Source organism: Labeo rohita, chromosome 25 (genome assembly GCF_022985175.1).
Source record: "Labeo rohita strain BAU-BD-2019 chromosome 25, IGBB_LRoh.1.0, whole genome shotgun sequence".
NCBI classification, from domain to species: Eukaryota; Metazoa; Chordata; class Actinopteri; order Cypriniformes; family Cyprinidae; genus Labeo; species Labeo rohita.
Window position 1 is genome coordinate 29,769,784 of NC_066893.1, and position 14,033 is coordinate 29,783,816.

The following is a 14,033-nucleotide window of genomic DNA, read 5'->3' on the forward strand; positions in this document are numbered from 1 at the left end:
CCTGCAGAGTTTAGCTCCAACTTGCCTCAACACACCTGCCTGGAAGTTTCAAGTATACCTATTAAGACCTTGATTAGCTGCTTCAGGTGTGTTTGATTAAGGTTGGAGCTAAACTCTATAGGGCACTGACCCTCCAGGACTGAGTGTGGTGACCCCTGCAATAAATGCACAGATGCTTTATCCTGACACACATCCAATTTAGTTTGTTTATGATCAGGTGTGTTTGTAGGATTTGAAAACATTTGTTTTCTGGGCTCCTTTCAACCTCTGGGCCCTATGCAGTCTGTCCTCCTTTTCAAAACACAAATATCAACAAATATTAAAGAAGGAATTTTAACTATTTAGGCCTACATGGTATCTGCAGGATTTGTAAAATCAAATTTAAAGCTTTTTATTACCTTTTTAAGACCTGCAGAAATAGAATTTATATGCAATGTGCGGGATAGAGCAATATTAAACCGATATCATGATTTACAGCTCAGATATTTATTATCAAAAACAGCAACATCTGCAACAATTGGAACAACCCTTATTTTTATATGGTGAAATTTAATTATTCTGATTGTTTGAGTACTTAAAATTTACCCTTGGTCTTCCATAGTAGCATACATAATGATAACCAGTAAAAACACACACATAGGCCTATAGCACCTCAATACCATGACATAAAAATTAACTACATGGTTTAAGTATCAGTATGAAGAACAGTGGTCTTAGTGTAAATGCACAAATGCTAAAGATTATTCACAAAATGCTGTAACTTTATTCTGCTGCTGTTTGCACTGTGATCCAAGCGGATAAATGGTCCATGTGGTGCGCTTCAAATGACTAGGGCAATGTTAAGTACTACTACGTAAGTTGCGTAAAGTTTGTGTGTGTTAGTCTGTTGTGTGTGTTGCAGATTCCCATTGGCCCACCAGTCTGTCACTCTTCCACCTGGATGATGACGCCCCGGTTTACGTTATCCAATCATCTCACCCCGGCCGGTTTAAAGTCCCGCTACTGTCCCGCGCGCTCCAGCTTTTTCGCTCACCTTGTACCATTTAATTGTTACGTCTGTACGCTCCCTTCTTGTTATTTTGTTATGCCGTCTGTGATTGCCTTGTTCGCTGTGTGTTTATATGTCCTGAAAAGTCCTTTTTTGTTATAGTGTTTGTACAGTGTACTGTTCCCCACTGTAAGTTAGGTTGGGAAGGCGTGAGCAGGTAAGTAGGTCGCGCGACATACTTTGCACAACACGTAGGACATTCTGGATGTATTAGATACACTAGTTTAGGAGAGAGTGCCACCCGCTGTACGCTTTTGTTTTTCCCCTTAGTTAGAATAGTTTAATTAGGGCGTTGTTATGCCGAAGACCCTTTTTTTTCTACATTTTCATTTGGGTAGTTAGCTTAGATTACAAACACTAGCTAGCTGTGTTTTGTTTTGTTTATTTCTTTAATTTGGCACCTCTCGTGCTCCCCCTTCCCACCTTCTTTCTTTTGTTTTGTCGGTGTTTGATTGTTTGCTTTTGTAAATACTGTAAATATTTTAAATACTCTGATACCACTGGTTTTCACTGTGCACAATAAATGGTCACTAATATAAAAATCTCTTTATTTGCCTGCCAGCACCATTGCATACTCACACACACACAGTTAAATGTTATTTTCCCCTTTACACTTAGTCCTGCAAAAATCTAAAAATCTAAGGGGCGTAACAGGCAATTAATACATAACGCAATTCTTGTCTTTTCTTACCCAAATTTAAAGGGGTCATCAGATGCAAACTTCACTTTTTCATGTTGTTTGAACATTAATGTGTGTTGTCAGTGTATTTTCAAATCTACCCTATAATGATAAAAATCCATGCAGTGGTTTTTAATTAATCTGTAAAAATAATATCCCCTTTTTCAAATCGAGTCGTTCTCAGATGCCTGTCGTTGTGGCGTCACATGAGAGAGGCCACTCCCACAATAGTTGATTGACATGAGCGTCTGACCTCAGATCAGCTGTAACAGTCCGACCTCTTTGTTTTGATGCTGGAGCAGGGATGTAAGTTACACAAGAATATCTCTGATTGAGTGATTGAGGTGTTGTGTTGCTGGATGTAATAATGAACATAGTGCTCGTCATTTACTCCCGACATCTGAGCCGCTGAAGATGCAGTAGATTATGTTTGTTTGTGAAGGGAATGCACCTCCTGATCTACATATATCCGTCTGTGTTCACACAAATCATTCATGATCCAGATTCACTTACAGCAGAAGTGAGTATAAGGTTTTTTTTTTTTTAAGAATCTTTGCGATCGTCTTTCCTAATAAAGTGCTAGTTAGCAAGTTTAGCAGCTAAATGCGGCTAAAGTAAACAGGCTCGTCACTCCACAGAGAGAAGAGAGGGGCGGGGGCGAGCAGAGCTCGTTTGCATTTAAAGCAGCCACGACCAGAATGAGATGATTTTTGCAGAGCTGATTTTGGCAAGGTAAAAAAGGTGTTATTTATACTACCATTGAGAAATTTTAACAAAGCTTTTCATTAAGACCCTAAAGAATCATATCAACTTGTGGAAAATGGGCATCCGATGACCCCTTTAAGAACTCTTGAAAATATAATTAAGACTTTTCTTATACTAAGTAAGATATTTTATACTCTTTTTTTTTTTTTTTTTTTTTTTATGGCTTTAAATGTAGTTGTTATGTAAAAGAACAAATGGGGTGGGTCGTTCGAACTGGAATTGGAAATGTATTTAAAATCATATCACCGTGTTCCTGATATTTAAATAACTTCAGGTGTGTTTTTGTAATGTAATGTTCTGTGTTAACATGAAGCAGACAGTTCACATTGTTTGTAAAACAGGGCAAGCTGGTTTCTTCACCCTCAACGGTGTCTTGTAGTTTTTAGGTTAAAGGTTCATTGCTCAACTTCTATATATTATGTTCACTAAAAGTTTTCAATAGCAATATCAGTCAATTGATTTTATCAACTGACATTTTTTACCTAAAGAGGCAATAAGAATGAAAATACAATATTTCAAACATTGCTTTTTGATTCACACACACACATTGTGTTTCCATGTTTTATGGGGACATTCCATAGGCGTAATGGTTTTTATACTGTACAAACCGTATTTTCTATTGCCCTACACCTAAACCTAGTCCTCACAGGAGACTGTGCACACTTTTACTTTCTCAAAAAAACTAATTCTGTATGATTTATAAGCCTGTTTCCTCATGGGGACCTCACAAATGTGTATTTTACTGGTATTACTATCCTTGTGGGGACATTTGGTCCCCAAAACGTGATAAACACCAGGTGTACACACACACACACCCCAAAATAGTTTATGAGATGCTGTCTTTCATGTTTTTTACAACCACACAGGGTAAAACACTCCATAATCTTCATGTAGAGTATTTGAAGTTTTTGCACATGTATTTGAGCAACTGTTTTTGAATTTCATTGACTATTTTTTGATAGACTGAAATGTTTACAATTATTAGGTAAATTATTTGATCATAAACACACCTTTGAGACTGATGCAGCTAAATTATTCTTTTTGGTTTGCTTTAAAGGTCTTTGTTTGTTTTTTATATCTCCAAAAGTTTTAACAGAGGTATGTAGACTTGTTTAGACACTGTACATCTAGAAACACCAAAGTGATCAAACGAGTGAAATGCAGGTAAACAATCAAATCAACAGGTGTATAAATAAAATAAAAATGAGCAAACTCAAATTATTATTATTCCTTATTATAAATATAAATGATAAAGTTTAATATTCATATTAAACTTATTAGAAAATCCAGCTGGCACGTCCTGATTTTGCTGTTAGATGTGTTCCTGAGTTCCTGAGTTAGATGTGTTCAACATATTTTGTTGACCCTGGAACAACATTTTAATTAAAAAAAAAAAAAATGATCTTGACCACATCCCTACACCTAAAGCTAATCTTACCCATGAGTAATCCCTAAAATCAGAGGTAATGATAGATGAATGACACTGATGTACAAGCACCAAACACTGATTGTAAGCCTAAACTTCATAAAAACTATAAACTGCTTTTTCAAATCTGATTGGTTAATCACAGTGTTGTTCCAGGGTCAACAAAGATGTTGATCCAGGAACATGTCGTACTTGGTGAAATCAGGATCTGCAATGCAGCTGTGTTCACTGGTCTTTATTTTCCAATCCATTCAAACAACAAATACCAAGTTTGTCATATGACTTTGTGATATATAAATTCTCATTTCATCATTCAACACTATAAATAGTGTTATTCTGACTTTGTGCTTTCATTTTGTCTTACAAAAAATAAATAACCATTGTATTGAATTTATGCTATTATACTTGATGACTGTACATTTGGTTTGCAGCTGTACACATAGCTATATAGAAGAATTACATCATATATACATATATACATTATATACAGTACAGTATACAGAATTTACCCTGAAATGGGTCTAAAGGTTACTATGCATTTTACAGGCTCTACAAATATCAGAACTGTGCTGCTGGAAAAGGGAGACTTACATTTTTTTAGAGACATTTATGTGAGAAAATTAATGAACTGGGTCAGAAGAAAAGCAGAAAATGTGCAGAAAACTATACACTAAACTTGTGCGAGTCAAAGTGAGGAATCTGATCTCTCCTCCAGTGCATAATTAATACACTGTGGAAAATTATTTTCTTACTTCATATTTTTGTCTTGTTTTCTAGTATAAATATTTAAAAATTCTTAAATCAAGGTGCATTTACTTGACAAGTAAAACGACCTAAGATATTAAGTCTTGTTTTAAAAAAAAAAAAATATATATATATATATATATATATATATATATATATTTTTTTTTTAAGCAAGATAATATCTTATGATAAAATCTTACGATATCTTAAGCCATTTTACTTGTAAAGTAAATGCATCTTGATTCAAGAGTTGTTATTTATACTAGAAAACAAGACAAAATTAGATTTTTTTTCAGTGTATAATAGAAACAGACTAAACTGGAATGAATATGACCTGACTATGAAGAAATAAAGATCTCCTAAATTAACGGGTCTCATTTATAAAGTGTGTACACACAGATTTGATCTTAGAGTGTGTGTACGGTTAAATCCAAACCAACGCTCATATTTGTAAAAACTGTCTTTGATGTGGAAAAGTACTTACACTGTAAAAAACAATTTGTTGAGTCAACTTAAAATAATTTGTAACCTGGCTGCCTTAAAATTGTAAGTCAACTCAAAAAAGTTTATTCAACTTTAAATGTTAAATTATACTAAGTGACAACTTAGATACTTGAGTTGAATTAACTTAAAATTTTAAGGCAGCTGGGTTACTTACCCATCTGTTAAGTTTAGCAAACACAAATATTCAAGTTGTTACTTTTCTACAACTTAACATTTCAAGTTGAATAAACTTATTTTAGTTGACTGAACTTAAAATTTTAAGGCAGCAGGGTAACAAATTATTTTAAGCTGACTCAACAAATTGTGTTTTTTATTTTTTACAGTGTAGAGTCACGTCAGGGTCTGAGCAGATTTTTCAGCACTTTTTCTCTGAGTGCTGCAGCTTTTTGAAATGTAAGCTGTTCTTGCAGCTCGTTGTTCTAAATGAAAGGATTTGGACGACGACTGGTGATCTTTCATAAGATCAATTAGGAGTCATTTACAAGTCAGAAAGCTGAAACCATTCAGTTGCACACAAGTTCAAGATCATTTGAGATTCATAGATTTCACATCTGAAAGTGAGGCGTTTGTGTGTTTTCCGTGCATTCTATGAATTGCACGTACGCATATTTCAGAGATGATCGTAAGATTACATTTTTGATGCATGGTTTCTGTGGAACATTTTATAAATGAGGCCAAATGTGTTTTATGGTCTCAGTTCCCAAACGCTTTTCCATACACTTCAGAAAACAAAAATAAAGTCAGTATATAGGCAGTTAGCAGCAGTGTTGCCAAGTCAGGCTACTTTTGTACTGTTACCGCGGGTTGTTTTTGATGTCTGTGAGTTGAAGCAACCCCAGTAACATCATATTTAGCCCCTGAGATATGGATTTACCAGCGGTACCTGGTATTTTAGCCCCCAGAATGCAATTTTTAATGGGGGATCCTGCTTGAAATGCAGTTGGGCTAGTTTTGGGCTAGCAATTGGATGGGTTTTGTTGTGAAAACCTGCCAACCCTGGTTAGCAGATGCTTTTGTTTCTCACACTAGTGTTCGTCTGCTAGTTGGTGAAGACTAATACATCTACATTTTGGGAGGTAATCTTTCCATGGAATCGGTCCTCTGAATTCCTTTACCAGATGTGTTTGGGTCTATGAAAGATGACAAAAATATCAAGACATCAGTAATAACCACTTTCCTTTTTGATTATATCTGTCTATCTATCTGATTTTATATCTAAAACAGATAACTTTGTTGTATATAATTGCTAAATTTAATTTACATCTGCCTTTCTGGTAATTAATAGTAACATCAAATCAAAATAATATAAGACGCAAATAGTCAAAGGCATAAGTTTGCACACTCATTTAGCTTATACATTCACAGACTGGATCACATTTACATAAAGGTTTTATTTGTTAACATAATGTATTTTACTTATTAATATCAGCCAATGTTAATATATGTCAATAGAACTGTTAGGTTACACTATATGTCGATAGTCCACTTTGCACATTGTACTTAGTAATTTTGCAACTAACTCACATTAATTTGCAACTACATGTTAGCTAACTCTCATTCGAGTATTAGTAGACTCTTCAGTTAGGGTTAGGGTTGGTAGAATAAACTGACATGTATATGCAAAGTTACACATGTCCATCAAAATAAACTGTGAGAAAGTCACTGATACTCTAATGAATGCTAGTTGATGTGTAGTTACAAAGATACTCATAGCTAGTAGAATGTCTAAAGTGGGCTATCGAAATGAAGTGTTGCCTCACATTATATATATTTTGCATATTTTATAACCACAAGAATCAGTTTCATCCGACAGTAAAAACACCACAAATAACAAGAACAATAAATCAACTCACCACTAAACTTTGCTCCAAAAACCAGCTGTTGCATTTTATGTTTGATGTGCTCTCGTTCTTTGAGATCCATTTTCTTTAGGCCAGGCAGCAAACTTTGTAGAAACTGCAGGTCTGGGTCTGACTGTGCCGCTGAAAGAGGACAATCAGAGGAATACATTCATATAGTGATTGAACAGAGTTTGGCTACTCATTCAAATTGAGGACAACGTCACTCTCTGTTCCTTTCTGGTTGAACAAGATGCCAAAAAAACATTTAACAAACAAACAAATAAACAAACAAACAAAAAAAAAAGACAAAACATACAACAAAACGACTAAAACCTATCTATAAAGACTAAAAGCAGCTATAGCAGATGGTTTTATAGTTTAATAATTTTGCAATTCTGTTTGCAGAATTTTTCTGTTTTATTACTGTGAATCTGCTTTGACACTGTACTTTATGAAGTGGTATACACATAAATGTGACTTAAATTGACTTATATACTAATATATCTTATAAACTTTGCATTATATCAAAGCTGTTGTGACAAATTGCGTGATTTAATGTCTAGACAAAGTGTAAGCAAACGAAAACATGTCTTACCTCCTTTTCCAACGGGCATTTTCATCACAATGAACAGAACAGAATAAATGTGTAATTTTATAAAACTGAAGTGTTTGATGGTCTTCTAGAGGATCTCTTCCAAAAAACACCCTTAAGTGATCTGGGTCTGATATAAGAAAAACATCAAGAACATGTGATAAACATCTGAAAAGACAAATTAATCTCAATGTTTATTTATTTATTTATTTATTTGAATGCTTGAATGCTGTAAAATGCTCCTTCAAACAAATAGGGTTTAACTGTGCACCAGAGTAAAAGGCACATTTGCACCAATTTAATGTAACATTAATTAATTAATTAAAATGTGGTAGATTTTATATAGTTTGTTCAAGGTAATTAAATGATCTGTTTTCTTACAGAATATGTAAAAGTATGATATTTGTCAAAAGGTACAACATTTGACATTATAATAAATAGCTGGCTGTGATTTCTGTGTGTTTATATTACTTGGCTAAATTCAGATGATAAATATCATATACTGTATTAAGTTGTGCCTTAAAGATCAACCTTAAAGATAATTGCCATGCTTATAATTAAACTGTCATATTAAAAATATGATATCAATCGTTTGTTAAAAAATAACAATAAAAAATAAATCCTTATAAAGCCATATTACATTTTTATGACACTTTAAAGCTTTCAGAATTTTTTTTCCTGTGTTGTTACAACAAATATTTTAATGACAGTATAACAGAAATAAATTTATTTAGTTTATTAAATTACACAGAAAATAGTACAAGCTTTGTAAAGTTTGTTTTGAACAAGTTTTAACTAATTCAAAACATATTTAGCTAAAGTACTTGTATAAACACTTAGTCCATGCTGTGCCTTTTGCCCTGTGTGTGGGGTAAAAGACCCTCCTTGCCACCTCATAAGATTGTAAGTAATACAAACTACTTTAGTGATTTATTTTCCAACGAAATGTGTTGATCCATCAGTGTTCAATATTAACTTCTCTGCTCTCATTCTTTTTGCACATACTATGCAAAACTAAATTTTTATTTTACTTATTTATATATTTATTTGACAAAAACTGTCTCTGTGTTGTGGTACACTTTCTAAATATACATTGCAGTATATATTTTTACCACTCCAGTGACAGGAGTAGAGAAAAGCACTTTCTTTCATGTGTGCCCTTAGCCCCATTGTATCCCACCTGTATATAAACAGGTACTGATATAAAATTACAAATTACTTACATTTTAGTCATTTATATTAAAATGTCAACAGAAAGAAAGAAAAAAGTTACATGCTTTTGAAAAGTAAATAAGAAGTATTTAACCTACCAGGCACTCCAGGAAGTAGAGCTCTGAATTTCTCCTTCATTTCTCTAATGGTGGTGTTATTAAACTTTTCAGATGAATTTGCCACATCCAGTGGTCTATTTTTCCTTTCACTAAAGTTGATGAGGACTTGAAACGCCATTCTGAATCGGTTGTTGAAGACAATTGCATTGGAAGAAACTGTTTTAGTCGTCGTGAGCTGAAAAACGAAAGTGATTGTGCAGTTTTGCTTTCACTTTGATTTGCAAATATAATGTCAGAGGGGAGTGTTTAACTGAACATGCCCTGATGGCATAAAAGCATTAATATCAGAGTAGGAAAAGATCAGACTTGAACCTGAAGATTATGATGAAAAATGTCTTTTTGTAAAGAGTGTATCTATTGTTTTCCATTTTTCTGTTCGCTGTTTTTCTGAATGAATGAATAAATGACTGAGGCATTTGAAAAGCACTTTGTGTATTGCTGTATATATTGCATGGTGCCATGGCTGTTTTTATTTCTTTGTTTAATTTTGACAGTACTGATTGTTGTCCACTGAATCTTGTAATGTCCAGGATTTCTATTATCATAAATTAATGCATGATCTTTTAGTGTTGGGTTCTGCCCCTTTAAGAATACGATGCTTTTTAGAGTGTATATGATTCTGAATCATTCAGGAGGAAGAGAGACGATGCACTGGCTGCACAAGATTCATGTAGCTGAAAAGACTTTAAACTATCTAATAACAACAAAATTGCTTTACATTTTTGTTTCTTTCCTGAGCGTGAAAAAAAAGACAAAACATCCTGAGTGTTTCCCAGCGTGGTGAGCGTATTTTATTGTTGTCATTTGTGGTTTATGTTAAGGTTAATTGAGATCGCTGTGGATAATGAATAACTATGATTATAGGCTTATTTGGTTGCTGTTGAAAAGCAAAAGTGTTCTAAAGACGTTTGATAGTGTATTTGATATATTTGAAGCCTAAGTCTAATGTTTAAGAGTTTATATAGAAGGATTCTGATTTCCTGAATTCATAACGTGATGCAGTAACCTAACTGAAATAACTTGTGTTAATTCTGTAATCTGTTTTATGTTGTCTATTTTGTTACAGTTTGACCACACACACATGTGCAGATAAAAAAAACACGCCTACAATGATGTATAAAAAAGCTACTTAAATACAAAGTCTGAAAATTGTGAGTTCTGCACAAAGGAATTAAAATGAAAGAAACAACTATTCCAATGTTATCTTTGTCGGTGATTTTTAGGTTTTAAAACGATTTGGTGTTTAAATGGGGCCCTTTGTAAAGTTTTGCAAGAAGAGCTGTGTTTTTCTTTTTTGTTAAGGTAATTTAGTCCTGTGTAAGATGGATTTTTGATGTTTTGGGGGTTTTGTACTTTGTATTGTAATAAAATGAAGTTTTGAAATCTCAAAAAAAATCTCTCTTTCACACACACACACACACACACACACACACACACACACACACACACACACACACGCACACACACAATTATGGGTTCATTCCATAGGTGTATTGGTTTTTTTACTGTACAAACTGTATTTTCATATTTTCTCTTTTCTTACCCTAACCCTACAACTAAACCACTACACACACAAATTCACACAAAACTACAGGCATGTTAGATTCTCAAAACACTTAATTCTGTATGATTTATAGACTTGTAAACACACACTTGTTTATACATGACACAAGAATAGTGAGGTCCAGATTTCAGTGAACAGATTTGCCACATAAATTTATCACTTAAAGTAAATTACATGTTAAGCCTTCATTTTCAGTTTAGATAACTTGCCTGCAAAAGATTTTAATTGATCATTTAGGATAGATGTGGGCACGTTTTATGCTATTACTGTAGTGAAAATTTTGATGACCTCTCAAAATGAATGTCATAAGCACTTGTGATCCAAACACTGTACCTGCAAGTGCCTTAATGTACAAAAACAGTGATATTAAACTATCATATTCAGTATACATCTTATTAATGATGCATAACAGGCGAGCACATGAACATAAAGACACTACGCATTTTGTTTTTATACTCTGGATGCATTTGCTTACCTGTAGGCCTACACAGAAGTATGAAAATGTGAAAACTGGCCAGAAAAGTTTTGTTGGTGTTTGTGAGAGAGAGAGAGAAAAAAAAAGTGATTTGAAAGGTGTTGTCACTGACTGTATTTTATGCCAAACCTATGATAAATGATCCAGTTTAGTTCACATAGACTGATTTTGCACCTCGCTGTGTTTGTGTGAAAAGTTTTGAAAAAGTTATGAAAAATGTAGGTCAATATATATATATATATATATATATTTTTTTTTTTTTTTTGCTTTTTACAACTTACTATTATCATAAACAAAATTAACCATAAAATGAAAGCAGAATTTTCACTTACAATAAAATCAAAACATATCGATGTTCCATGTAGTGTGTACTTACTGTAATGTACATTAAGACAATGTTGACAGACCTTAATCTTTATTGCAATATCTTTTTAAAATATGCATTATATTTTTCTGTTATGTACTAAACCTAAAAACACTATAATGTCGGTAGACAATTACATCAGCCAGTGTCTGTATGAACATCAACTCTCTAAAGTCAAACAAAAAAATTTAAACAACTATTTCCTATATATATATATATATATATATATATATATATATATATATATATATATATTTTTTTTTTTTTTTTTGCATGGGGAGTGTTATTTTCTCAAAGATAAACTGATCCAAACACAATCAGATTATTACACAATCAGAAATATTTGTAATAATTATCAACAACAACAAACATCACATATCACTATCCACTTTTAATTTTGCCAAGTGGCAAAAGAAAAGAAGAAGAAGAAAGAATTCTTAACGTTTAAGCAAATTTGTTAAATGTTAGTTAACTCTCCAAACTGGAATAGATGTCTGTCGTACAGCCACACCATCTGAACAGAGCTGGTAGAAACTACTAGTCTTCAGACAGTCTGGTGTGAGCTTGAGACAGACAAAACAAAACTCGTTTTTGCATCGAGAGCACACAATGTATTTACTTCTCTCTGTGCTGTGGTTCAGCAGCAAAGCACATGTTGGACAAGCACGAACAGCTGGACATTCGATACCTTCAGCGTCTTTTAAAGTAATAGTTGCACAATTTTTCAGCAGATCCAGACCTCTGTTGCTGCAGTCTTCATTATCACATCTGTCAGAGCGAGGCTGATGACCTTTCCATTCTCTCAAACACTGCCAGCAGAACTCAAAGTTTTGGCCTTTATTTACAGAGCAAACGGTGCACTGCACACAGAGACTGGATGAGTCAGATCTCTCGATGATCCAGCCACAACCAGGACACTAGAGACAAGAGCTTATGAGAAATAACATAATAATTTAAGAATGTTTTTAAGAAAAAAAGGTGTAGGATATATACTTACATTCTTGATATCTAATAACCTTCTGATAGCATTGTTTGCAAGAACTTCTTCAAAGTATTGTTGTTCTTCAGGTGTAAGTTTGGCTAATTTACGGACTTCAGTGTAAGACCATTGTAGGTTACACAAAGGGCATCTTAACTCATCTTTACCCTGCAATTCATCATTTTGAGCAATAATCTGAATTAAAAACTTTTCAATATTGCATTAACTAAAAAAAATGCACACAGCACACTGTAACTTTTAAAAAATATATCTGCTTATGATGAAAACTAAACTACACTTTTCTTACCGCATCCAGCTGTATTCTGCAGTAGTCTGTCAGTGTCTGTGGGCCAACAATGTGACCGCAGGATAATTCAGCTCTCAAAGTGTCTGGATCATCATCAAATGGATCTGACAGGGAAATTACACAAATGTGTGTGTGTGTATATATATATATACATATATATATGTATATATATATATATATGTTGATTTTGTCATTTATTCCAAGCATGCAGTTTAAGCCATTAGAGAGGCCCAGATGACCTTATATATAGAATGTTCTTGCCTTGCCAATGCTGCAAGTATTATATAGTGGTAATTGGTGACAGTGTCTTCTATGGTCTATTTTTACCTTAAAGATCAACTACTGTAATGGCAGAGCAATGAATCTGTTTGGAGTCCTAAATTCGACTCTTAACATGTATGTTTACAGGTCATGCAACAAGAACAATCAACAAAGGTACCTAACTCAAGTGTAATCTAATCACTAATGTGTTACACAGAAATATTTAATTGTTAAGCTAAACTATCTTATGGTGAAATTTGGTCATGGTAAAGTAAAAGATATAGGCTCCATTATTTAAATACTTTGAACAAACTCACCGATATCGCTGCAGTTTTTCATGAACTTAATGTCGCAGTTAAAGTCTGATTTCTCATATCGTTTCTCTTCACTTGTCATTTTTAAATAAGAATGTCGCTCAAACAAAGAGTTTTATCTGTTTGACTGTGACTCACTGAACACATACTTTCACTTTACTGTTTTCACTCTTTACTCAAAATCATGTGACCAGCCTTTAGTGCATGTGGGCGGGTTTAACCGGGATTGTGAAACATAATGGGTGCTTCTCAGTTCTTATTTGTGCATCCTCGTTTCCTCTCCTTGCTACCTTTTCTTGCGTCTTAGGATATGAGTGAAGGATGCAAGGAAAGGAAACGAGGACGGAGCAATCGAAGGATGAACACTGGAATATTCTTGACCACTCAAGCGTCACTTCGAAGCGTAGTCAGCTGCGAATAAAAGGGATCTGCCCTTACGTTGTTAAAGTTAGATGTTTAATGTATTCATAATAAATATTAATAAAGCAAGATGCCATGTTGTAACATATGACATGTATGGTTTACAGGGCTGTGTATTGCCAAGAATCTGGCGATACGATACATATCACGATACATTGGGTTGCGATACGATATGTTGTGATACATTGCGATATTGTAAACAATGTGATTTATTGGGATATTTCTTATTTTATGAATAGGACATAAATTTAGGAAAGCTATAATTAAGAACGCACCACCATATGCAAGCCATTCAGTGTTACTGAATCACTTTTTTGTGCAGTACGAGTAAAGGGGTTAAATAAAGTGCCTTCAAGATTCTTTAGTTATTAAATGTATAAAACAGACCATGTATAAAAATATTTTATAAACAGACCATA

General features: G+C 33.6%; 1 protein-coding gene across 1 annotated transcript; it reads right to left on the reverse strand.

Annotated features, from left to right (window-relative positions):
* Positions 1–11,797: 11,797 nt before the first annotated feature.
* LOC127156517 (uncharacterized) lies at positions 11,798–13,276 on the reverse strand. The gene is made up of 4 exons (XM_051099401.1): positions 13,198–13,276; positions 12,620–12,723; positions 12,331–12,480; positions 11,798–12,250 (listed from the first exon to the last, which is right to left on the reverse strand). The coding sequence occupies exons 1-4, from the start codon at positions 13,274–13,276 to the stop codon at positions 11,798–11,800; spliced, it is 786 nt and encodes a 261-aa protein (XP_050955358.1).
* Positions 13,277–14,033: the final 757 nt, after the last annotated feature.